General features: G+C 51.8%; 3 protein-coding genes across 5 annotated transcripts in view; all 3 read left to right on the top strand.

Annotated features, from left to right (window-relative positions):
* The first annotated feature begins 628 nt into the window (after window positions 1-628).
* LOC122372157 (annexin A5-like) lies at window positions 629-11,831 on the top strand. The gene is made up of 9 exons (XM_043349041.1): window positions 629-774; window positions 6,153-6,214; window positions 6,995-7,109; window positions 7,519-7,723; window positions 8,637-8,789; window positions 9,321-9,429; window positions 9,929-9,993; window positions 10,400-10,581; window positions 11,423-11,831. Exons 1-9 carry the CDS (start codon window positions 769-771, stop codon window positions 11,477-11,479), a joined length of 954 nt encoding a protein of 317 aa, XP_043204976.1. The 5' UTR covers window positions 629-768; the 3' UTR covers window positions 11,480-11,831.
* Window positions 11,832-12,659: 828 nt separating this feature from the next.
* Window positions 12,660-16,718, top strand: LOC122372155 (baculoviral IAP repeat-containing protein 5-like). Of its 3 annotated transcripts, none has more exons than XM_043349038.1 (5): window positions 12,660-12,703; window positions 13,184-13,297; window positions 14,047-14,156; window positions 14,856-14,970; window positions 16,082-16,718. In XM_043349038.1, the coding sequence occupies exons 1-5, from the start codon at window positions 12,701-12,703 to the stop codon at window positions 16,190-16,192; spliced, it is 453 nt and encodes a 150-aa protein (XP_043204973.1). In that variant the 5' UTR covers window positions 12,660-12,700; the 3' UTR covers window positions 16,193-16,718. The 3 variants fall into 3 exon arrangements, with proteins under 3 accessions (XP_043204973.1, XP_043204975.1, XP_043204974.1); XM_043349040.1 differs by having other exon boundaries at window positions 12,675-12,685; XM_043349039.1 differs by lacking the exon at window positions 12,660-12,703 and adding an exon at window positions 12,725-12,743.
* A 1,177-nt stretch (window positions 16,719-17,895) lies between these two features.
* The window catches only part of LOC122372159, a 107,756-nt gene continuing 102,275 nt past the window's right edge, over window positions 17,896-23,376 (top strand). Inside the window, exon 1 of the mRNA XM_043349043.1 lies at window positions 17,896-18,767. Within this exon, the coding sequence (XP_043204978.1) occupies window positions 18,112-18,767 (656 nt within the window). The 5' untranslated portion in view covers window positions 17,896-18,111. The remainder of the gene's footprint in view (window positions 18,768-23,376) is intronic.

The raw sequence follows: 23,376 nt of genomic DNA, 5'->3' as shown, positions 1-23,376 counted from the left end.
TTTTTAGGTCCTGAAAAGTTGGTCAGAAGAACAGCTCGTCGTCAGTGCCTCAAATTATCAACCATGCAAATATGTTCATTTATTCGATCCAATGTGATGCAAATAATGAATTAGCGACCGTAATTGTCAGATATACCAAATTATCAGGCCTGCCGCGCTATGTCGGCACCAGCTATGCATTTTATGTGACCGCCAAAGCATTCCTCAATATTCAGGAACGTTGCCGTACTGTTCATTTAGCTGAAAGATCGTGCATGGTATCCATGCACCTTGAACTTCCAGCTATCCGGGCTCTTCCTCGCACTGCAATGCTTCCATTCCACAAGACCTTCAGTCAGCCAGATGTCGCTGAAAGCTGTGAGATCCGCAGGTAGAGGTCAGGACAATCGAAGCCACGCTGCCGCCTGTGAGTACTTTGTACTTCTACTTGCCATCTATCGCTGTGGTATATTTACTGAGTCCACAGTTCCAAGTCTCAGTTGTTTTCTGTATGACAAAGTATTAACTAAATGAAACTATATCATCGCATGTTGAACGCAAATTCATGATGCAGTTTTGGACATCTGTGTCGCAAGTACTTTCGCTTCACCCCGTGCGAGTACTTTGTCCAGCTCTAGGAACCTTGGCAGTCTCGGCGGCCGGCTCCGGCGGACGCCCCGCCCCCTGGCCGCAGCCCGGCCCGGCCCGGCCGGCGCCCGTCCGCCCAGCCCCGTCCCAGTCCAGCTCAGCGGTGGTGGTAGCCAGCACAGAGCTCACAGCGCATACATCATGGCGGTGAGTAGAAACTCGGAGAGTTGGGGAACTGTGGAGGGTGAGAGGAGGTGTGTGGGTGGGGGTTGGTGACGTGTGTGAAAAGAGAGAGGGGGGAGCGCAGTTGCAGAGCTGTGAGAGCCACCAGGTATGCCTGAGGCCGGACCTGGGAGGGGCGGGGAGCGAGGATGGCAAGGTGCGATACAAACCGTGTATCCGAGGGAGTATTCTACTCTGGCAGCTCGACAAACTGTGAGCTGTGAGCATTAAGGAGAACCGGGGCTGGCTGCTGCTCTGTTTCTTCGGAAGTGACACCGAGCAGGCACGAAGCTGTGAATTCGGGACAGGCAGCGAGCCGAGCTCCCAGACTGCGAATTGGGTGGAATAGCTTGTATTCCGGCGTTGTTTGCGTTTCCAGAGCTATCGCCGGAAGCCGGTTTGGGGTGTGAATATCGGTCCGAACAATTTCGAGCGTGTTTCTTCCGCAAGCCACGCTGGCACCTTATTATGATGCCACGTTGGCGTGCTTTATGCATTCTGCACCACTTCATCGATTTGATGATAATCCAGCCTCGTCTCAGCCCGTCCACCGCCGCGACGAATCGTCCTGTCGCCCTGTGCCGATTGTCCTATCCTGTCTCCTGCCCTGTCATTGGATTGTGACCCCTTCCTTCCCCTCCCCTTCCTTCATCAGTCTCGAATGTCGCCCTGCAGACTGCAGCGGTTTTTGCTGGGAGGGCTGGGAGAGAAGGGGAGGGGTACCACAGATGTCGCTGCTCGGTCCAGCCCTTCCGGTCTGGATTCCCGCTCCGGGCGTAGTACGCGCCTAGTTGCTGGAGTTTACGGTGGCTCCGCCTGCTCCACTCACTCCAATAATGGTGGTGACTGGTGAACCCCTACCAATAATAATGTCCAATGTCCACGTGCTCTTGGCCGGCAGCTTCGTTTGCACTTTGCGGGCCCCATGCCATTGTCTCGCCATCCGAGCTTTCGTTCGTATTTCGCTCACCATGGCCTAAATCGCGCATTCCGTGACATCTCGGATTAGCATCAGCATGGGACTACTAACCGATCGCGTGATACCAGTGGACCTGATGTCTAGTAACGGATCCCGTGACCGCGCTCACGGACGGCCTATGGCTGACGTCACGGACTTCGTGACTGGAACCACGATCAGCCAAAACAGGCGACCGGACGTGGTGGCTGCACCGTCGCTGCTGCCGCTGTCGTTTTTACGTGGGCGGTGGGCTCACCCAGACCTCCCCACTCCAGTGGGGAGGGGTGTCGATGAGGGAGGGAGAGGTGTACTGTCGGCTTGGGGAGGGAGCTGACGACTGGGGAGGGGGAGTGGCTGTATCATCAACCATGGCGCTGGGTAGTGGCAGGTGCCAGATAGTGGTGTTGAATCTGTGCCGAGTTATCGTGATTATTGCCGGGGAGGCGTGACGCGGCTAGGGTAATAAGCGATTTGTGGTGTTGGTCCGCAAATCTGCGTTTTGCAGCCGCATGATAATCAGACGTCTGCAGCTAGATCGTCTTCCGTTGTAAGGCATAACAATCAACGCATTTACATCATCTGAGGATATGCGGGAAGTATCCGGGTTTTCGTTTTGCAGACATCCGTCCGTTTCTAATGCTGTTTCCAGCCCAGCAACACCTCGCCCTATGACGGCGGCGTCTTTAGAAACCGGTTACACCCGGTAGCTCCATGCCCGTTTCGTATCGTCACCGTATCAGGCTCTTTGGAGCGCGCTGTGTGGAAGATACCGTCAGTCCAACAACCCGACTCTGTAATGGTAAAAACCTGCAGGATTCTGGCTTGGTATGGGTCATAAATTATCTATCGTATGCGTTGGTGTGCGGTTTTAATGGGTTTGGCAATGCTGCATGCTACAATCTATATAACTACTTGCGTAGTGCTCGAGTTATCTGATTGTGTTATGTCCTAAGTTATGTTTGTCGCTTGTTTACAGGTCAATTTGCCCGAAACATCTCTGTTCAGGACCTGACTGTGGAATTCATTTCCTGCTTGGTCTCACATTAGCTATTCCTTTAACCTACCTTAGTATCACCGAATGGCTCAACCCCATTCCAAACTGAGCCGATTCACGCGATATGCTGGTCATTTTGAGTCTCGCCCACAGAACCCATGGCATGAATGAACCTATTCGCCTTACTAGCCAGAAAAATGCGTGCCTCATTTGATGATACCGCCCAACTGGCCAGCGGTTATGTCTGTCCGTCCGCCGCCCCCGCGCAGACTCTAGTGCGCCGCCGCCGCCGCCGCCGCCGCCCCCGCCCACGTCAGATTTCGTGGGACAGCGACGGTCGGTGGCCTCGTGACCTGGACTTACACCGGTCCCGTACGCTGGGGTGGGGTGGTGTGGGGTGGGGTTGTCAGGCGAAAAAAAAAACGAACAGGTGAGGGAGGGCGAGAGAGTGACGTGTACATTGTGGGAGGGGCTGTAAGGGAAAGGAGAAATAGAGGGAAGAGACCCAGGGAAGGAAACAGAGCGACAGACAGACAGACAAGCAGACGTATAGGGAGCGAGGAATGATGCGCCGACATCAAATTTATTTCGACATCCTGCATAGGAGTTGGGCCTTGGAAGTGTTTTGCCACTCGCTGACCGCAGCAGGCAGAGCGGGAATGGAAGAGCGCGGAGGCGGCAGCCGTACGGCGGGCCATGAGGTCACAGAACAGCTGCAGTGAGTCAGTGACGTCACCGAATGCCAGATTGATGACGTCAGCCCACGAACCGGATTTTACCGGTTCGCGGAATGAAATGGGATTGGAGGGGATATCTGAACTGAAGAGTGGTTAGTAGGTAACATGATTGTCCAGCATGATTACTTTCTGCCATTTCTTGTAAGTCCACTTTGAATTGTGGCGCTGCCGTTGAGAGAGATACAGCCGCTGCATTGTTTATAAGACTGAAAACGATGTCGAATGTATCGTGACACCGCCATTGACAATCGGGCACCGACTGCCAATGCCAAAACCTGTCCCAGTGCAGCGTTTCCACACGTCTTCAGTCGCCTGAATCATACCTCCAGTCGCCGATTCACCACAACCAGTCGCGGGGCTGTGGCGTTGCGAGGCTCGACTCGAGGCTCGCTCTCTCGCCGCGGACAACACGGTCCATGTCCGACCTTCACCTTGGCACATCTCCCAACTCTCCCGACTCTCCCAGCGGGCCTCTCTGGGCCTCTACCGTCGCCGGCCCCTGGCGCTAGCAGGCCACAGTGGCTAACAGGCTACACAGCAGCTAACAGGCCACAGCAGCTAACAGGCCACAGTGGCTAACAGGCCACATCAGCTAACAGGCTACACAGCAGCTAACAGGCCACAGCAGCTAACAGGCCACAGCAGCTAACAGGCCACAGCAGCTAACAGGCCACAGCAGCTAGCAGGCTACAGCAGCTAACAGGCCACAGCAGCTAACAGGCTACAGCAGCTAACAGGCCACAGTGGCTAACCGGCTACAGCAGCTAACAGGCCACAGTGGCTAACAGGCTACAGCAGCTAACAGGCTACAGTGGCTGAACTGTTCGTGGGCTGTGGTCTCTGCTGGGAGGGAGGACGGAGGGACGGACTGGTGGGTGGATGAATGAAGTGAATGAGGGAGAGAGAGAGAGAGAGAGAGAGAGAGAGAGAGAGAGAGAGAGAGAGAGAGAGAGAGAGAGAGAGAGAGAGAGAGAGAGAGAGAGAGAGAGAGATAGAGAGAGAGAGAGAGAGAGAGAGAGAGAGAGAGAGAGAGAGAGAGAGAGAGAGAGAGAGAGAGAGAGAGCTCAAAACCGAGGGAGAGATTCAAAACTAACGGCCAGCTGAGTGAGATTAACGCTGAAAACCCTACCCCACCTCACGATCATCTCAAGAGCCATGTTCCCTCACAAATCCAAACAAAAACGGGGACATCCGAGCCAATTTCTAGCGTCATGTGGCTGCTGTTTCCGTGTGCTCCGTCAGACAGCTTTTTGCTGAGCTCCTTGGTCGGCAGGCTCACTTAGATTGACAGTGATTGGTTAATTTGGCCACAGGCGGTTGTTTGAATGAATGCCGTACTGCGACAATGTTGACTATTGGTCAGGCCAAAAATATCAGTCAAGGAAGAGTCTAGAAAATAACACCGGCATTAAAACTCCTAACCTCGCTGTCCAACTACAGCTAGATTTCGAAACGCATGGGACGAGATGGCGTGGGACCGGAAGGCTAATTTCGCGTGCGTCCCCGCCCCTGTCCATTGAACCCACGCATGTTCCGGCCACTCCAGCCCGACCTCCGCCCTCGGCCTTCCGACGTCCTCTTTTATATCACGCCCATTTTGACCATATGAGTCGAAATGAGTCAGGCGAGGGTGGGAGGCGAACAATAGTCCGTCTGACTAGAATCTAATTGTGAATGAGTCAACGGAGACTCAGATCGTGCCTGTGACTCAGACTCAGTCCGACTGAGAGTCAATGAGTCGAGTTGTGAGTCACTGAGCCATGCGTTGTGAGCGGAGCGCTGCCATGGCTCGTGTCGGCACCGGTTGCTTGTTTCTCCATCTCTGTTTATAAACATGATCCCTCTAACATCATCCACCGACCGCGGCGCCGTCTTAACCAAGCCACAGTGGAGCTGTTCCGCTACATGGCAAAGGCACCGATCGCTCGGCCGTTTTTTCAGAACACTGCCAACCGTTTATCTGCTATTCTCGCCATGCTAGGGCATGTGGTCGGCGATGTGGCAAGCCGCAGACGTTATCGCTTCATGGCTGAGAATCATAAATGTCTCTGTTGCTGCCGCGCTCTAATCCCGATAGAATGGGTACTTTTTTCTTTGTAGGAGGTGGACGGCAAGTTTGGCTTTCAATCAGTTTAGCTTTGAAGCATTCTAGCAAAGCTGTGGACAAGCTCAGCTGGGCTGTAGGAGGCTACCTGAGGGACAGATAGGGAGGTTGTCAACTGTCAAGTCCTTGGTGGCCCATCGCCAGACTCAGCCACGCTAGACTTCACCGTCAGTTGTGATGCCATGCGTCGCCGAGTATTCGCTTGAAGTCTGGTTTCTGAAAGTTGGCACCCGCCCAGAGCCATGAGTGGGCGGTCCTGGGACGGGCAGACACGACCACTGACCAGTCAACGCCCGGTGGCCTGGCGGTAGTGATGACGTCGTGCATGACGTCATCAAAGCTGGGGCCGCTGCAATGCTGTATTGTCGTAATCCGTTGTACCTTCCTTTTGCTGCGTTTGTTGTGTGCATGCTTGGTAAAAATTAAGTCATTCGCGTCAGCAACACAGCTCGCTAGACGGCCGAAACTCGACTCACAGTTGATGACAGCTGATATGACAAGCAGTCTGTAACCATGTGTTGTGTCCTGTCAGTATACCTCCAGGGCTGACCCGTGTGCTATTTGTTTCAGTACTCACCTACCGTCGTTCCCTATGAGGACTTCAACGCCGAGGAAGACGCCCACGCCCTCAAGTAAGTCAAAGTTAGGTAATAGGTACCCATGGTGATCCGCTAATACCAGAAGCGGCGGAACACCCGGTGCCCTCCCCGTTCCACCGCCTATGGCTAATACACTTACACAGCTCACGCATATCCCAGCTAAGTCAGTCTACTTTTGTAATTACAACATCTAAAAATAGACGGTTATGAGTGTTACTGCAATAGCATAGGTCGCTGCAGCAATTCCCGTCCTTTTCAGTTTTGAACGAGCCTAGAAATCCCTTGCTTCTTCGGAGTCCCATTTTCAGCATTATCTGTTATTCTCCAGGCACGTAACACCGATTTAGTGAACCTTTATGGTCCGACCAAGGGCCTGTGGCTGAACACTTGTTGCCACGTGACTCGAACTGATCCGCACTGACTCATCAATGCTCCTTGACGAGAGAGATTCGATTCAGCAGTGAGTCATCATTGTCACATGTTCGCTATTTGACTCATCTCGTACAGAAGTTGGTGTTGCAAAACCAGCGGCTCTTCTCTAGCTTAAATGCTCCTTACAATGTTCTTTTCACATTTCCATGCATCCTCTGTAATGGTTTGAAATTCGTGTCCGGTTGACCGTCCCCATTACCCGTGACACCCGACTCATTTGACCCCTGTCCTGGGTTGCAGTTTTTCGTTCCCGAACCCCGTCTTACCCCTGTAAGGACGCTCTAGTTTCTCCTACGGCCGCCATGAAGGGTATGGCCCCTGACCTCTGACCCTGCTGCAGCCCCATCTCCTGACCTCTGACCCCCTGACTTTTCCCCGTAGAGCGGCGATGAAGGGCATGGGTACGGAGGAGGCTCCCATTGTGGAAATTCTGACCCGTCGTACCTACCAGCAGCGGGAGGAGATCGCACAGACATACAAACGCGAGTTCGGGCGGGTGAGTGTGCGCTATAGTGAAATATCCGGGGAGGAGTTTATAGGGGCTTGTCAGAGAGTTTAAGGGTGGCTGAGTGTTGATTGTGGCTGGGTAGTCCGAACACTAACAGCTTTCGCACAGAAAGGAAACAAGCTGTTTAACGTAGTGGAAAATTGTCGGTGCTGGGTTGGTAATATGGTGTTTCTATGACACTGCAATGTGCTAGCGCCTAATGAGCATAGAACACTTTCCGCCGTTGTGATGCCAATTGCACGAAAATAAAATGTTGCTGATTTACTATAGCTACGTTTGCTGTCACTCAGAGCGTTTTACGAAAAAACAGCTGTGACACAGCACTGGTACTATCAACATACGATACGACCCGCCTGTGGCCGACTTTGACGTCACGTCTGCCCCCCCCCCCCGTCAGGACCTGGGCGAGGATCTGGCCAGCGAGCTGGGCGGCGAGCTGGAGGACCTGATGTGCGGCCTCACTCACTCCTACTTCGAGTACCTCGCGCTGGAGCTCAGCAAAGCCATGAAGGGCATGGGAACCAAGGAGAAGATCATTAACGAGATCATCCTGTCGCGTAACAACTCCGAGCTGCAGCTGCTGAAGGAAGCGTACGCCAACAGTAAGTGTCCACGAGCAGATGGGCTGTTGAATTGCCGTGTGAAATTAAACGCAAAGCCACTTTGTAAGTGTCCGGCTAGAATTTGAAGTTTACCTTTTTTGATCATGTATAGGTATGGGAGGGAAAATGAGAGACTTACGCTTCTTGTAAATTTATATGGAAGTGTGCGACGATCTGTATTTAATATCCTAAGCAAGGCCGTATAAAGATCTTAAGTGTCAAAAAAAAAGATTGTGGCACTGTTGCTTTCAAAGTAAAAAGGACGATGAGTGGGTATTGCTGACATGTGTGCCTTGGAGGTTACAGTACAAGCTGGTTTTGACCACCTAGCGAGTAATATTGCCCTCTCGTATCTAGGTATCATTCTATAGTACGTTTTCAGGTTGTTGCATTAGCATCTCTTTAAACCAGTCGTCCTGCTCCCCTTGTAGCCAGTGTCACAGCCAGCCCTAAGTGGCCCCCACCAATCACCCCTGCCCTCGCCCTAAGTGGCCTCTAACAGGGTGTCTCCTATACATCTGACACTTTTTTATCCGCCATAACTTTTGAGACCTTCGACAAATGGTCAAGTGCAAGACACCATAATGTAGCAAAAATTGTTTTATTTTAGGTGAGACGTGTCACGATCCACGCGGACATCGTTTGCTCATGCAGAGCACGTGCTCAAAGTGCTCCCCGTTTTGTACGAGGCACAGCTCCACTCTTTTTAAAACAGACCTCGATGGCTTTTCCGTATGTCTCCTCGCTGATCTCGTGCACAGCCCTGGTGATAGCCAGCCGTACCATGGAGATTTTCAACCATTCCTTCATTCCTAAAATCCTAAACTGGACATACACCATTCACCCCTGCCCCTTTCAGCGTGTCACAGCTCGCTCTAAGTGACCTCCACCACTCACCCCCTGCGCCTTTCAGCGTGTCACAGCTCACTGGAAGAGGATATCCGTGGTGAGTCGGATGGTGACCTGGAGAAACTGCTGGTCGCGCTGCTCAACGACAGTAGAGATGAGATCGGAGACGTGGATAACGCCAAGGCCCAGCAACAGGCGCAGGACCTCTACAACGCTGGTAAGGGCGGACAGTACAGTTTCATGGGTGGCGTGCTGGATCAGATGGGATGATATAATTTTGCATGTGATGATATTTTAACATGCATGTGAGAAGATATTTTGGGGTTCACCAGTCAAGGCATCTACATCGCTGGTTAGAGGTAGCGGCAATGCAAATTCCGCTGAAGCTACGGGGGAAGGACATGACTATGAGTTGCGACATTTACGTATGCATTACAAACTGCTGCTTGGTAGGCAAGGGAATGGGTATGTTGAGGGCTTAGTAGGACCTCTGCAATGACGGTAGGGGATGCTGCAAAGTGCAAACTCAACCCGCTAAGATGGAGTGGAAGAATATAAAGGTGGTTGGAACTTCGCCTTTAAGAGCGGTACTTCTGTCAGAGGTATTGCTGGGAGTTCAGGACTCAAGAGACGTAGGTAGGTTGGCGGTAGGAACTTTACAACTCCGATTAAATATATGACGAGCTTTAGAAAAATGTAGTGTGACTCCGTCGATGACTCCCGGTTGACCCCCCCCCCCCCCCCCCAGGCGAGAACAAGTGGGGTACCAACGAGGCCGTGTTTCGTCAGCTGTTTTCACACGAGAGTCTGCCGCAGCTGATGGCTATCGCCCAGGAGTACGAGGAGATCTCCAAAAGGTGAGAGTTTTAGAGCACCACGGCTGCCCCCATCCCACACTCCCTTCTCCTACTCACTCGAACTCCCGTGATGGCAATCGCACAGGAGTACGAGGAAATCTTCACAAGTTTCCGAAACGAAAAGGCCAGACGATCAGGCATACGGAGAACTGGGACAGACGGAAGTGAATATATAATATTTTGATTTATTGTTAGGCTCTCGTAGGATGATGTTAGTTAAATCAACATATGCGTTGTACGCTGTGTTGAGAGTTTACATTCATAAGTTGCTTCATCTTTGGTTTCGATATATGACTTGACAGAAGCTCGCTGCATGCCTTGGGTGCGTTCACATTGTTACTATTGCCCATTTCTTAGAACTTGGTTTTGTAATCAATTGTGCGGTTTCTAAATCCTTTCAGTTGCTTGTGTCATCTGTTATATTTTCTAGTTTTTGTTGCGTCGCCGTGCTATATAATCTCATCTGGTAACCTGCCGTCCTGTCTGCCGTATTTTCCAGGTCCCTAGCAGAGGCTATCGAGTCGGAAATGGGCGGCGACTTCCGCGACGCCCTCCTCATTATCCGTGAGTCTCTGATGAGAGGGATGATGACGGAAGCGATGTTACTGTCGATTGCGTTGAGGGCTGATGGCAATGGAATGGGTTAACGGTTTTTATTTATTACTGCTGATACAGGCGGATGTGACGAGATTTATGAGTGAACGCCTATGCTGTTGTTGTCATCGCTACACTGTTTGACAGTCTACGAGGCATTGAAATGATTGTTGCTAGCTTACAAAAATATAAAGTAGGTAGGTTTCAAAAGGCTAGAGGTTTCATCAAAACAGTGGCATACAAAACAGCTCAGTCCTCCTAGCATGCAGCTGTTTCCCTGTTACAACAGTAACGATAGCAGATCAGCCAACACCCCCCCCCCCACTTCTTCCCCTACCACGCCCACTGACCTCCCCCCCCCCCCTGCTCTTTCCAGTGGAGGTGGCCAAGGACAAGACCGGCTACTATGCCGACCTCCTGTACAACTGTATGCAGGGAGCCGGCACCGACGATAAGACACTGATCCGACTGGTCCTCTCCCGTAGTGAGCTCGATCTGGGCGACATCAAGGAGAAGTACTTGGAAAAGTACGGAAAAACGCTGGACCATTCCATTGAGGTGAGGTGGGGGAGGTTAGGTGGACGAGTCCATTACAGTGTGGAGGAGAGGTATAGCGTGAAGGATTGGCAAAAATATGAGATGACATTGGGTCTGTTCCAGTCGCACTTCCTAACACCTCTAAACTCCTCCAAGAGCAAGATAGAGGAGGTTGGAGCAGGACCCTCCTTGGCTTTGTAGGGACTAGAGCTGCCACTGGAACAGGGAAGCAATCTTGGAGGAGTTAAGATGTGTTAGGTTGTGCGACTGGAACAGACCCAATGGGGATTAGGAAGGATGGGCGAAGTGTGGAATGGATTTAGAGACTCCGGGAAAAGAGAGTTAGTGACTTGAATGGGGAGACGCCGATAAACAGTACAATACAGCTGATGGGCGATACACGTCTAGAAATATGCAGAAAGATTGCGGTAATATCGACACCTTTTTTTAAACCCCACATTTATTTTCCGGTGAATTTCAGACAAGTTGGTTAGAGACCTTCAAAAAATGTACAATCACTCGATTTTTCTCAAGTTTTTCTGTCTTGGCAGATAAAGCAATACCAGAACAGGCCTACGAACACACATATTTGATCAGGATCGGACGATTGGACACTTTTAAAAGGAGATCTTTCGTGCCTCCCGGAAATTCACGGGAGAGTAGATGTGGGGATTAAAAAAAGGCGTCGATATATAATGAACGGGCCTGGGGGGGGGGGGGGAGGGATGACGTTGAAGCAGGAATGGGGGAAGTAATCTGAAATAAAAAACAAAATGCTATGCCGAAACAAAACACGCACTACCCGGCTGTAGGTAAATGCTTGTAAACGCTTGTGCGCTAATATTCTCTGTTTCTCTTTCAGAGCGAGACTTCGGGACCCTACAAGGACGCCCTTTTGCTTCTGGTCCGGGGCGGCTAGGCCCCGCCCACTATGTGACGTCACTACGGCCTGATGACGTCAGAACAAGCAGCGCCGGTTCTTCGCTTCAGCCGCAGCGCTGGATGTCGGCGTTGGCTTTGGAGGTCCGGGGAAGCCACCGCTTTCTTGGAGGTGCTTATTCGTCATATATGAACCGTACCGATGTCATCGAGCCTATCTCGGAGGCTGTCTGTCTAGCTTGTGATGAATTATTTGTAATAAATGCTCGCCGAATCTCCAACGGGAAGATGACGGTCTTATTATGAAAAAGAACTGTGAACATATCTCGTGCCGGGAACTTGTGAGCTCTTGCCTTTGCAGGATTTCTTGCCGAATACACGCTGAGGCTGGATGTTCTGAGCTTCTGAAATCTGTCCTCAGAAATACCCATCCGGATGAAACCCTTGTCCACATTTTTCTGCCCGTGCGCTGAGTCCCGGTCGCCTTGCCACGCTACATGTGGACAGATTGGAAAGGAGCAGGACCATCTCGAATGAAAGTTTCAGTCTAGGTAGCCCGACCCATCGAGACTGGTTCAGCTACCGTAACACGCCAGTCAGCGGTCGAATCGGGCTTCGGAGCCCAATGTCTCGACCCGCGACCGGCGCCTCCCCATCACACGGTTATGATATTGTCTATGCTATGGACCTCCGGCCAGCAAAACAAAAAGCAGAGGCTAATGGCCACTTGTGTAGCTCGTGATCTTCCATAAGAAGATTGGGATTAAACAGCTTGAGATGAGTGTCATTTTAGATTCAATTTTCAGTTCAGTCTATCTCTTGTACGGCATTGGTCAATGGGTCCATTGCTTTTGCTGCAGGCTTCCAGCCATCTTCCAACCACCTTCCAACCACAACCAGTCGTACTTGGCCCTCTGGCGGCGTACAGAAACTAATAGTTTTCTTCCTTGCCGCCAGGGCCGCTAAAGCAGGTCTTTTCAACCCAACGATTTCTATTAGCTACTTGTAAGCACGCACGACCAATAAAAAAGATGAGGGAGTTACCAAGCATACTGCTGTAAGTGATTTCGACAAAATTACTAAGCTTATGCGTCATTTGCTAAAACCAAATCTATTCCTTTTTGAATTCCTAAAGAAAGGTTTCTTTTCATGTGGAAGCAATTGTTCAAATTGTGCTACCATATGTGGCGGCAAATTCATTATAGTGCGCCATAAACGCACAATAATATCAAAATCACAAAGCATAGTAGATGAGTTGTGGATGGTAATTTTCATTTCTATGAAAACAGATTAATTAATGGCAGATGTGTATATTGATATGGCCTTGCTTGAAAATGTCACATAAGTGCCCTACTTTTTGTGTAGTCATAATTGCAGGCGTCACACTTTTTACCACCATTTCATCAACCTTTTTTTAATCAGAGTAATAGGTAGTGATGCTGATTGAACCATTGGTTTGTCTCTTAAAAGATAAAATATTGATGTTAATATGATATTTTGTGACAGACCTGGGTCCATATTTAGGCTAGATTTTGAACTAATCATGCTGAAAGCATGCGTCATAGTCATTTGTCAGCAGTTATGATGGGAGAACACGTGGAGCCCAGCCCTGCAGCCCTCTGACCCTAGTTGGAAGTGATATAAATTAGTCACAAAATTCACACCCAATGACTGAGTGCAGCCAACAATTGACCATTTTCTACCGCCAGGAAGGCCCGCCTCACCATCTTCCTCTGTTTTTCAGACTGCTGTCACGATGCTGGTCGAACCGACGATGAACCGGCTGGACGGCCGTCTGGCCACGTTCAAGGAGTGGCTGGTGGAGAATGAGCCGGGCTGTGTGTGCACAGCCAGGAAGGTGAGACGTGCTGGGAAATGTTAAGTGGCTTCAGCAAGGTGACTCGTAGTGTCGAAAGGGGCTAAATCAGATCATGATGTTTTGGGGAGGGTTAAAGTATGACAGTGTTTTTAAAGGGGCATTGTGAACAATTCCTGAAGTTGGGAAGTCAAATGTATAAATATTTTGCCTGCCTAGGGCTGTCAAGTAAACATTGCTTTGTGTATTATCTCTTGCTAAATTGTGTCCATAATATCTTGCTAAGATTTCAAGGACTTTTCATTTCCCACTCATGGCTTCCATTTCCCATGCTAATTTAGTTAAGAGTTGGGACTGAAACAGATTGCACACAAGTGTGCCAATCCTGTGTAATAGGATATGGATGATGTGGTTGATTATCACTGATGTTAGTTGTCGGACTTTCGTCCCCGTCTTGAGTTGAGATGTTATTTTCACAACGTTTCGGCCAGTTACTTCTCCGGCCGTCGTCAGGTGTTCTCTGGCCCTTAGAAGGACGTCAACTCAAGACGGGACGAAAGTCCGACAACTAACATCAGTGATACTAACACCTCGTCTCAAGCATTCAGAAGAACTATATGTGGTTGATTATATTCTGTGTAGAATCCAATGTTGATTCTTTCTAATTCTCACATCATCATTAGTTGTTTTATTTGACATCCCGCTGCAGCTCTTAGCTTCTAAATACACCCTCCAGTTTTGCTGCCCTGTGTCCAATGTGGTGAAGCTGAAGTTCGTGTTTTGTCCGACAGATGGCGGAGAGCGGGTTTTTCCGCTGCGGTGGCGATGAGGAGCCCGATCTAACGCGCTGCTTTGTCTGCCACAAGGAGATGGAGGGCTGGGAGGCCGAGGATAACCCCATGTGAGTCCGTGGGGGTCACCGGCAGGCCGACCCGCGGGGGCACAATCACCGTGATGCCAATATGCCCCCACACTCAAATAAACAAACTGGTCCTATTCAAGTAAAACGTGAAAAGTCGAGTGTGGAGAGCTGTTCACTCGCGCCTGCAGCTGATGTATATGTGGGCGTAAACATATATTGCCAACGACCCCCGTCACACCGTTCAGTCTTTTCCATCCTCAGGACAGTCAAATCCTTCTCCTTCACCCCTCAACCCACTGTTGCGGGCCGGATGGGCAACTGTATCCCTTGCGGCTCCCATAGGAACCGCATGGGGTGCAGCTAGTGTAGTTGGGGCAGTTGGTGCTGGGGGGCTGGGTGGCCTGTCGTCTGGACGGGCTCAGCCCCGGCGACTCACTAGGGTGCCCGCCCAGACCAATGTCTTCCCCGAAAAATGACCTTGCAGTCGCCCCCCCCCCCCCATGTCTCCCCCTAATTCCTATCATCCTTCCGGCTCTGAAATGGCCTCATTAGACTGAATGAGCCTAACTTACTAAACAACCAGTACCCATAGATAAATGTAAAATGTTTAGACCAAAAACATTCAACCCAATCTGTCTGTTCTGTGGATGTAACCCTTGATGACTGAAATGAGGCATCATCGTCAGCTGGATTCTGTAACGGTGCTCAGTCTCACATATTTCCCCGTGTGTTGACCAGGGAGGCGCGCTACCACACCGCCAAGTGTCCTCTGGCCAAGCTCGGCAAGCCGGCCTCGCAGCTCACTGTGGAGGACATGCTGAAATTGATCAACTTTCAACAGACGGAGAGAGTGGTAAGTGACGGGAGTGGAGACAGAGAGGGGGTTCGGGAACGGGAGGCAGAGAGAGTGGTAGCTGACAGGACGGGAGGCAGAGAGGGTGGTAGGTGACAGCTGGGAAGGAAGGCAATCGCATCGTCTCCCTGTCCTCCCCCATTGACCATGTTGCTCCCAGTTTGCCAGTTTTGATACTAACCTGCCTGTCTACAGCATTTTAGGCGCAATTTCAAAAAGTTAAAGACCAAATTCAAAACGTTCATGTGCATTTTGAATGTAAACTTTTTGAATTTGGTCTTTAAATTTTTGAAATTGCGCCTAAAAAGGTGTAGTATTTCAGAGGCGTTTTGGGTTCCGAGACGGGAGACTGACTGAGCGCTTCGTCTCTCTGAGATTGGACCGTCTCTCTCTCTCTCTCTCTCTCTCTCTCTCTCTCTCTCTCTCTCTCTCTCTCTCTCTCTCTCTCTCTCTCTCTCTCTCTCTCTCTCTCTCTCTCTCTCTCTCTCTCTCTCTCTCTCTCTCTCTCTCACTCTCTCACTCACTTTCTCTCACTCTCTCTCACTCTCTCTCTCTCACTCTCTCACTCTCTCACTCTCTCTCTCTCATTCTCACTCTCTCTCTCACTCTCACTCTCTCACTCTCTCACTCTCACTCACTCTCTCACTCTCACTCACTCTCTCTCTCTCTCTCTATCTCTCTCTCTCGCTCTCTCTCTCTCTCTCTCTCACTTTCTCTCACTCTCTCTCACTCTCTCTCACTCTCTCTCTCACTCTCTCACTCTCTCACTCTCTCTCACTCTCACTCTCACTCTCTCACTCTCTCTCTCTCTCTCTCACTCTCTCTCTCTCTCACTCTCTCTCACTCTCTCACTCTCACTCACTCTCTCTCTCTCTCACTCTCTCTCTCTCTCTCACTCTCTCTCTCTCTCTCTCTCTGTCTCTCACTCTCTCACTCTCACTCTCTCTCTCTCTCTCTCTCTCTCTCTCTCTCTCTCTCTCTCTGTCTTTGTCTCTCTCTCTCTGTCTCTGTCTGTCTGTCTGTCTCTCTCTCTCTCTCTCTCTCTCTCTCTCTCTCTCTCTCTCTCTCTCTCTCTCCTCCCCCCACTCACACCCTCTGTCCGTTGTTCCAGAGGGCGTTGAGCTCAGACATGATCGAGGAATTTAAAACGGACGCAACTGAAGTGCGGAAGCAGCTGGAAGCCCTCGCCAAGAAGCCGACACGCAAGCGGAGGGCTCGGTAATGAAAACGGCGACCATAGAGGAACGTGCCGACGGAGGAGGGGGGGGGGGGAGGGAGGCTAGATGAAGTCCACTTTTTATGATGTTGTCAATACTTAGTAAGCTCTAACTCGACGGCAAGAAGTGGCATGTCTTTGTCTGTGGCGTGGACCAATGGTCTCAAAGTTTGTACGGTAGACAGCGTAATCATAGGTTGGATGAAAGGAAGTAGTAACGCCTGTCTTCTTACGCGCCGTGTAGATGCTGGTGGAGGTTAGCTCAGAACAGCCATGGATGTGTTGCGCCTCGTCATAGAAATGTATCGTCTTCCTGCTTCTATCCATTGCCGTCATGTACATTGTACAATGCTCATGTGTGTACTTCATCATAGTGAGTTTCGAAGACTCTTCATTTGCTTGTGACTGTTTCTTATCCCGATCACTGCTACCAAGATATAAGAGAAATTATTTCACGTTACTGATTCATGTTTTGACGCCTGATAATATGTTTCCGTGTTTTGTCTGATGAATACAGTAGCATTTCACACGATTTCCGCATTTTGACTTACTGAAATCATGAACCTATTTATTGTGGTGCTGTTTATAAGCAGCATTTATGAGATAAAGCTCCTAAAAGCTTTCTACTCAATGATGATACATGGGGCATGTGATGACTGATGGCTAGACGAGAGGCTCGTTTCAAAACATCTTGCTGATGTTTTTTTGGGGGGGCGGGGGGCGGTGAGATTACTTATTCGCTGAATCACCTTGTCTGTATAAATAATTTGTGACTGAAACATGATTGACTGGATTGTGAGCACTGCTGGGACTTTCAGTACCTACATGACAATGCAGTCGGTGGTTTTCATTGCGACATTCTTTGAAAAGGGGCGTAACGCCTCCGCCTCCCCGCTACTGAGCGGACGTGACTGTTGACCCCCGTAGTCCGTGCGAACATTTGTGGATTCACGGGGTATGAGGCTAAGTCAGCGACCCCCTTGCAATTTTTTTCCATCCATGCCAGGCGTAAAATCGTTACGTATCAGTCCGTTCTAAAAGAAGACGAGGGGGAAAGCAGAAAACTATAAACACGAAAACTTGTTTCACGAAAACCTTGCCACAGGTCGGCTTAGTGCAAAACTGAGAGTGAAGCAATTGAAAAAGTCGCGGCCATTATTTAACCACTGTGACCTGTTCAACCGTGACTTAATTCCCCATATGCTGTCCTGATTTTGAGACCCGCAATCCGTACCTATGTTCTATTTGACGTGTGTATGTTCCTTGACCAAATACCTCTGTCGTACAGGCTACAGGCTGCAAGTCAAATCAAAGGCCCTGACACGGGAACAAGGTATGTAGGACAGCCTAGCCAAACTGTGCTATACACACACCGTGGTCGGCCGGGGCACCTGCCAAAATCGCGTGCCGGTGTGTGCGTGCACACTTGACGGTACGTCGGCTGGCACACAATCATTGGGGCTCAGTTAGTAGGGCGCATTGATACTGATGCCGGCTTTGGTGCGACTGGTCTACCCTCCCCTTTGATCGCAACCCTCCCCCGCTTGACCACAACAGTGGACAGCTGCCTCTCCCCTCCCTCCCACCCCCACCAGTACCGCCCGATCAAAACTTCGTGCCGCGTCGCCTCGCTGCTGGCCGCTGCTGTGGTCTTTAACTTCTCAATTCGCCGTACTGTCTCCTACTTTGTCCTTTACAGGGTACCAAAGCCGAAGCCGGCGACTCGTCCCCGCGGATCTGTCGTTGGCAGTCAGCTGGCGAGCGCCGGTGCGCCGCCGGCGGCCGCCGCCAGTCGGCCGATGGATACGGTGGGGTGAGGGCGTGTGCCTCAGCTCCTCGTGAATGTGCTCTCCGGGAGGCCTGTGTGAGTGACCAGCGGGCCCGGTTGTGATCACCTGCCGTGCCGTGACGTGTTGAGACGTGCCATGGCGGACGTGGCCGTGCTCCGTTCGCCGCGTCGCGCGCACGACCTGACGCTGAGTGTGCCTCCGACCAGCAGCGCGGCTGTGAGTGCTGCCGTCAGCGTCAGTGCGGTCTCCATCAGCAGTCGACCCGTCTCTGACGTACACATCGTGCCGATCGTACACATTGCCAACCAGACGGCCTCCAGTGACACCAGCTCGGTGGGAGCCGGCACGGTGCGCGGCCCTCCGGCGGCGCCCGCGCCGCGCACTCCCCCGCAGCGCCGCTCCATGGACACGCAGACGGAGGCGCCGGCCGCGCCGGAGCCATCGCGCGAGCAGCGGCGCCGCGAGCGCCGCGAGCGACGGGAGCGCCGGGCGCCGCCGCCGCAGCCGCCGGCCGGCGGAGCGCCGCCGCAGCTGCCCGACCTGCTCAACTCGCACGTGCCGCCGCACGGGCCCACCAGCCACGGGCAGGCGCCGCCCGTGCCGCCGCCCTACTCGACACTCCCGCACGGGGCGACGCGGGGTCCTCCTCCACCTCCGCCGCCGCCGCCGCCGCCCCCGCCGCCGCTGCCGTCGTCAGGACGGTGTCCGTACGTGGCGCCTCCCGGCTCACCGCAGAGAACGGCGCTCTGCTTTGGAGATGGATATAACCTGGCCGGAGTCAGCGGACGAAGGTGAGTCCCGCAGCCGACTTTTCGGCTAAAAACATGAATCAGCAAGCATCATGCGCAATTGGGCTTTACTTGGGCCAAACAATATCGATTATTGATGGTATCTGCCATCGTTCTAACTTCTAGGTACCTTTTTGTAACAAATATCTCCAGTCATGCGGCTGCAAAGATCTTCCATTCCCATTTCCAACATTCGATGCTGCCTTATTGCGAATCTCGAATTCGGTCGCAATTTCCATCACCCTACCATTATTGAGATTGAGATATCGGTCAGTAAGCCTCGCGATTTCGACAAATCTGCCGTTCTTTGATTGCATGATCAAACACGGAGCAGTCACGGAACGTCTGTTCCCACGCTCTCCCCCTATCCCTCTGCCCCCCCCCCCCTCATCATCCCAGCTGGAGCGGTAGGGGGGCTGACGCCTCTCCGATTTCGGGATGTCTCGTATGACTACCGCAGCGTTCGGGAGAGTCTCACGGGGCGACAGAATGATAGAATCGTCGTGGGCTAGCAGTGGCGATTGGCAATGCCGTCGGTTATCGAGGGAAAGTTAACGGGGCTGAGTCAGTTGAAAAGGAATGAAATGCCACCCTGTCAAATAACGCCTGGTGGCTGGTAGGAAATGACAAAAAGAAAAATAATCAATTTACACCACTCAGAGCTTCTGCAGAGGACGATGTCGTCGCAGTCGCGCTCGTCCAGCATCATATTCCTCACTCTAGCGCTGGCTACATCAGAAGTGTCGCTCCAACCTCCCGCTGTCAAACCGACTTTACCGCTCCAGCGCACACTGGTCGGAAACGCTCCAGCGAGAGGCCAGCGGCCTTTCCGCAAAAGTTTTTTGCTTGTTATTCCACAACTAGTGAAGCAAACTTCATAAAACTTTGCATACCTTCTCTGTCATATGTAAGCTATCATTTGGATGTCAAGCACTAAATATATGACGTGAATCTGTTAAGTTATGACGTCATTATTGAGCATAATACAGGATCTAGCACCACTTTAAGTCAACAAGGGAAATTGGGAGCTGCTATTCGGGGACCGGGAATGGTTTCATGCACTCCTTGCAAGGTCCAGTGCTTCACTTTAGCATTGTTGACTTTGCGTGACGTCATTTATGACGTCACTAAGGTCATATAAGTTTTTCGTCAATAACTCCTGATCAGATGGAGCTAGAGAGTCGTGAAAGCCACCATTGGACTCAGGAAGACCTGCCGAATCGAATGATATGCGATATGACCTCCTTCAACCATTTTCGTGACCTGAGGGGCTTTGACCTGATCTTGACCCGAGGTTAACACCTTAAGTTGACTTCACCCGAGCACCAAGTATAGCATTCAACGCGCCTGAGCTAGACAAACACGACGATGTCAAAATCGCGGCAGTGCGACCATTTTTGGCAAAGTAATTAACCTAAAACCGAGCCCGTGCCTTGTGGCACTTACCTGACCTAAGAGGTCACTGGCTGACCTAAGACCTTAAAATCGGGTAGTACCTAATTGTTGCGTCTTATAACGGCACACGAGCTTGTTTTTTCCGCGAGGCTCTAGCTCAATTAGAGGCGAAACGGCGAGGGAGTTATACCAACCCTCCCCGGTCAATATAGAAAACCAATCGGTCCGGCCAGGGTTAAATACCGGAATTGTGATCTAATGTAAAAAGACGGCCCAAGGTAACCCGACGTCAGTGACAGGTGTCCTATATTTGCAGCGTCTTATATTCACGAAGGTTTCAATTTCCACTTTCTTCAGCCGAGTGATGGTTGTCAATAGCAAGGCTTTCTAAATGCAAGCCGTAATCGCCACGCAATATGTGGAAGGCTTTTGATGTCAATGCATACATAAATGCATACATAAAACGCGCTTTTCACAAAATTCATAAACTCAAGCGCATCTGCTTTTAATGACCAGTCAACTACGCATGGATGCGTGCAGGCCACACAGGTCAGCGTAAGCCGGGCGCGGCGGCCGTGCCGAAACTGGGGCGGGGCGGGCGGTAGTTGGATAGGAAAAGCGGCTCCTGCAAATTTTGCGCAAATATGCGCAGTTAGCTTTTATGTTGCCCTGGTGTGAATTTAAATCCTGCTTCATCTCACAAAAAATCAGAGTGGAACTAGATGGGACTACCTGTTGTTTCCTTACCTAAACTTTGCAGTTATATTCCAGAATCACTGTAGGAGAGCCTTCATAAAAAAGCTACAGTACATCTTAGTTAGGGAAAAAGTATGCCAAAAATTTTGCACTGACCAGTCGGCAACTTCATAACGAACATTTTGATGCATGATATGTGGGATTTCAATTTGGTGTCTATCAGCAATAAGACTCTGAATATCCGGCTCAAGAAACCTCTTGCTCCGCGTCAGTTTCCGAGTTCTGGGATACCCCATCTTCGGGGGCTGATTACAGTTATTTTTGGTCACCCGGATTAGTTTTTTTGGCCTAAGTATAATAATTTGATCAATTTCAAATCGATCTATATAGAAAATAATCCGAAACTCCGGAATCGCCCGTGGCCTCTCGTGAGGGCGTTTCCGACCAGTGTGCAGCGGTCCCGCGGACCATCCCAGCGCGAGTAATTAGTCCTCGACCGGACACCTCCGGCTCCGCCGCTCCACTTTCCGAGGCGTCACCTCCGCTCGGCGCCTCCTCCACCTCACGCCGTGAGTGCGTCAGGCGTGAGTTGGAGGCGTGGGTCGAGACGTGAGTTGAGACGTGAGTTGAGACGGAGACGTGAGTTGAGACGTGAGTTGGAGGCGTGTCGGGCCGGTGCGGCAGTACTGTGTGCACACAGGAGGTCCCGTTACAGCGGCGCGCCTCGGCCGCCGTCGGCGCCTGTCTGGGTCACGTTCAGGCGTTACCTGACCCACCACCGCCGCCGCCGCCGTCGCCGCCGCGTCACTTACGCCGCCCGCTGCGGCACTTTTGCCTCGCCTCGCCGCGCCGCGTCGTTTGTCGTCTCTGTTCCGGAGGCGAGGAGGGTAGACATCGTAAGCTAGATCAATGAGGCCGGACGATTAATGTTTTGGTGGTTGAGCGAGCGCTCTGACCACGGCGGTGACGGGAACATGTTATGAGAAGCCAGCAACTGGGGCGGATCATACGGGGTCGACAGGGGAGACTTTGAATTGACGGCCGGTGCTTGTAGGCGAGGGTAGTGACGCCGAATATTCTGGGTCGCTCGGCTTGGCCTGTTGACGACGTCGTACTTACATGAGTCACCGAACAGTTACATTGGTTGTGGTGAGTCAAGTCTCCGTCAGTGCTTGTCAAAGGAAATCGGGTCAGACTTGTGCCGCCTGTGGCCAGTCAACTCAGTCTCCGCCCATGTTCACTGTTTGCTAACCCTATATCCGCGCCTCTGCCTTTCCCGCATCGGTAGCTACTGTCAGCCTCGCCCTGTGTCGGCTGACCTCCCTATTTCCTGTCTCTGAGCGCGCCTCTGCTGAGTATGACCGGCCGCCGCTGAGAGGGCGCGCGCTCGCTCATTTCACTCGCTCATGAGGACACTCTTAGGACTCCTAGGATAGTCCTAGGATACATACAACAAATTATTTCATCATCCCTCTAATTTCTCCCTAAATATGTCCCTGCCCTGCCATTCTCCTACACCCAGCCTACCACAGCTCACCGCCCCCCTTCTCTCGTACCTGGACGCGCCACTGCGCCGGTGCCCACCGGGCCTACATCCGCCCACTGGGTCTGGACATGTGTGGCCGTCGTGCCTGCCTGCCTCTGTGCCAACCAAAGCGACCGATTCTGACCGCACCTGCCGCTTCTGTCCGCGCTCTCTGTGAGATGGAAACCAGCTGGGGAGGGGGTATGGGTGTAATGGGGTGGGGGGGGGGGGGTGTATGAGTGTTCACTTTTCAGTGCGGGAGGTTACGTGAATGGGCGTTGTGGATAGGTCGGTAGGTTTGGTGTTTGGGTATGGGCGCGGTATGGGCATTGAGGTGTGTGACCCTATGGGCGCAGTCGCCGTCCGTGCTGTGTGGATGTGCTGCTTCACGGACCGCAGCCTCTCGCTGCCTGTCCCGCTCCGGGTTTTCCCACTGTGAATATGTGAAGTGGCATGTTTTCAGCTGTCAGCGAAGTGACAGAGAATGGAACAGGGCATGGATAGAGAATGAAACAGGGCGCTGGTGAGGGAGAAGCTTAAAGAGGAGCTAAAGAATGGGATAGGTCGGCAGTGGGTAGGAATTCTGACGTAAACTACTCTCTGACGGACGTCTCACGGCCGTCACTTCAGCCTGAGTGTGATAATAACACCAATCGGCCCTCCGAGGCACCTTGAAGCACTTCACACTTGGAGCGCAGCCCGTCAAAATGCTGTCATTACGTCTGTGTCGAGCTGAGGTCACGTGATATTGACATCACAAGGTCCCAGCGTCGGAGAGGCCGTTCGTCCTCCCCCTGTCGCCTCTGCAGTTGGCTCCGTCTTTTGTCAGGGGTGAACCAGCTAATGGACCCGGGGCTGTGTCGGAAGGGATGACACAGCAGGGAGGCCGTTTGGAGGGGATCGCTCCACTCGAGGTGGGGGATCGCTACACCCGAGGTAGGGGATGGCTCCACCCGAGCTGGGGAGCCCGGAGCGCCGCCCCGCGAGGGTGTCCTG

This window comes from Amphibalanus amphitrite, unplaced genomic scaffold (genome assembly GCF_019059575.1).
Source record: "Amphibalanus amphitrite isolate SeventyFive unplaced genomic scaffold, NRLGWU_Aamphi_draft 001324F_arrow, whole genome shotgun sequence".
In the NCBI taxonomy this organism is placed as follows: Eukaryota; Metazoa; Arthropoda; class Thecostraca; order Balanomorpha; family Balanidae; genus Amphibalanus; species Amphibalanus amphitrite.
The sequence above is the reverse complement of the archived record's forward strand: the minus strand, read 5'-3'. Positions and strand labels throughout refer to the sequence as shown.

Excerpts from the sequence above, each read along its gene's own strand:
- LOC122372157 (XM_043349041.1), top strand. Across the intron at positions 9,430-9,928 it reads TACGAGGAGATCTCCAAAAG|GTCCCTAGCAGAGGCTATCG; the intron begins GTGAGAGTTTTA and ends CGTATTTTCCAG. Across the intron at positions 9,994-10,399 it reads CGACGCCCTCCTCATTATCC|TGGAGGTGGCCAAGGACAAG; the intron begins GTGAGTCTCTGA and ends TGCTCTTTCCAG.
- LOC122372155 (XM_043349038.1), top strand. Across the intron at positions 14,157-14,855 it reads GAGGCCGAGGATAACCCCAT|GGAGGCGCGCTACCACACCG; the intron begins GTGAGTCCGTGG and ends TGTGTTGACCAG. Across the intron at positions 14,971-16,081 it reads TTCAACAGACGGAGAGAGTG|AGGGCGTTGAGCTCAGACAT; the intron begins GTAAGTGACGGG and ends CCGTTGTTCCAG.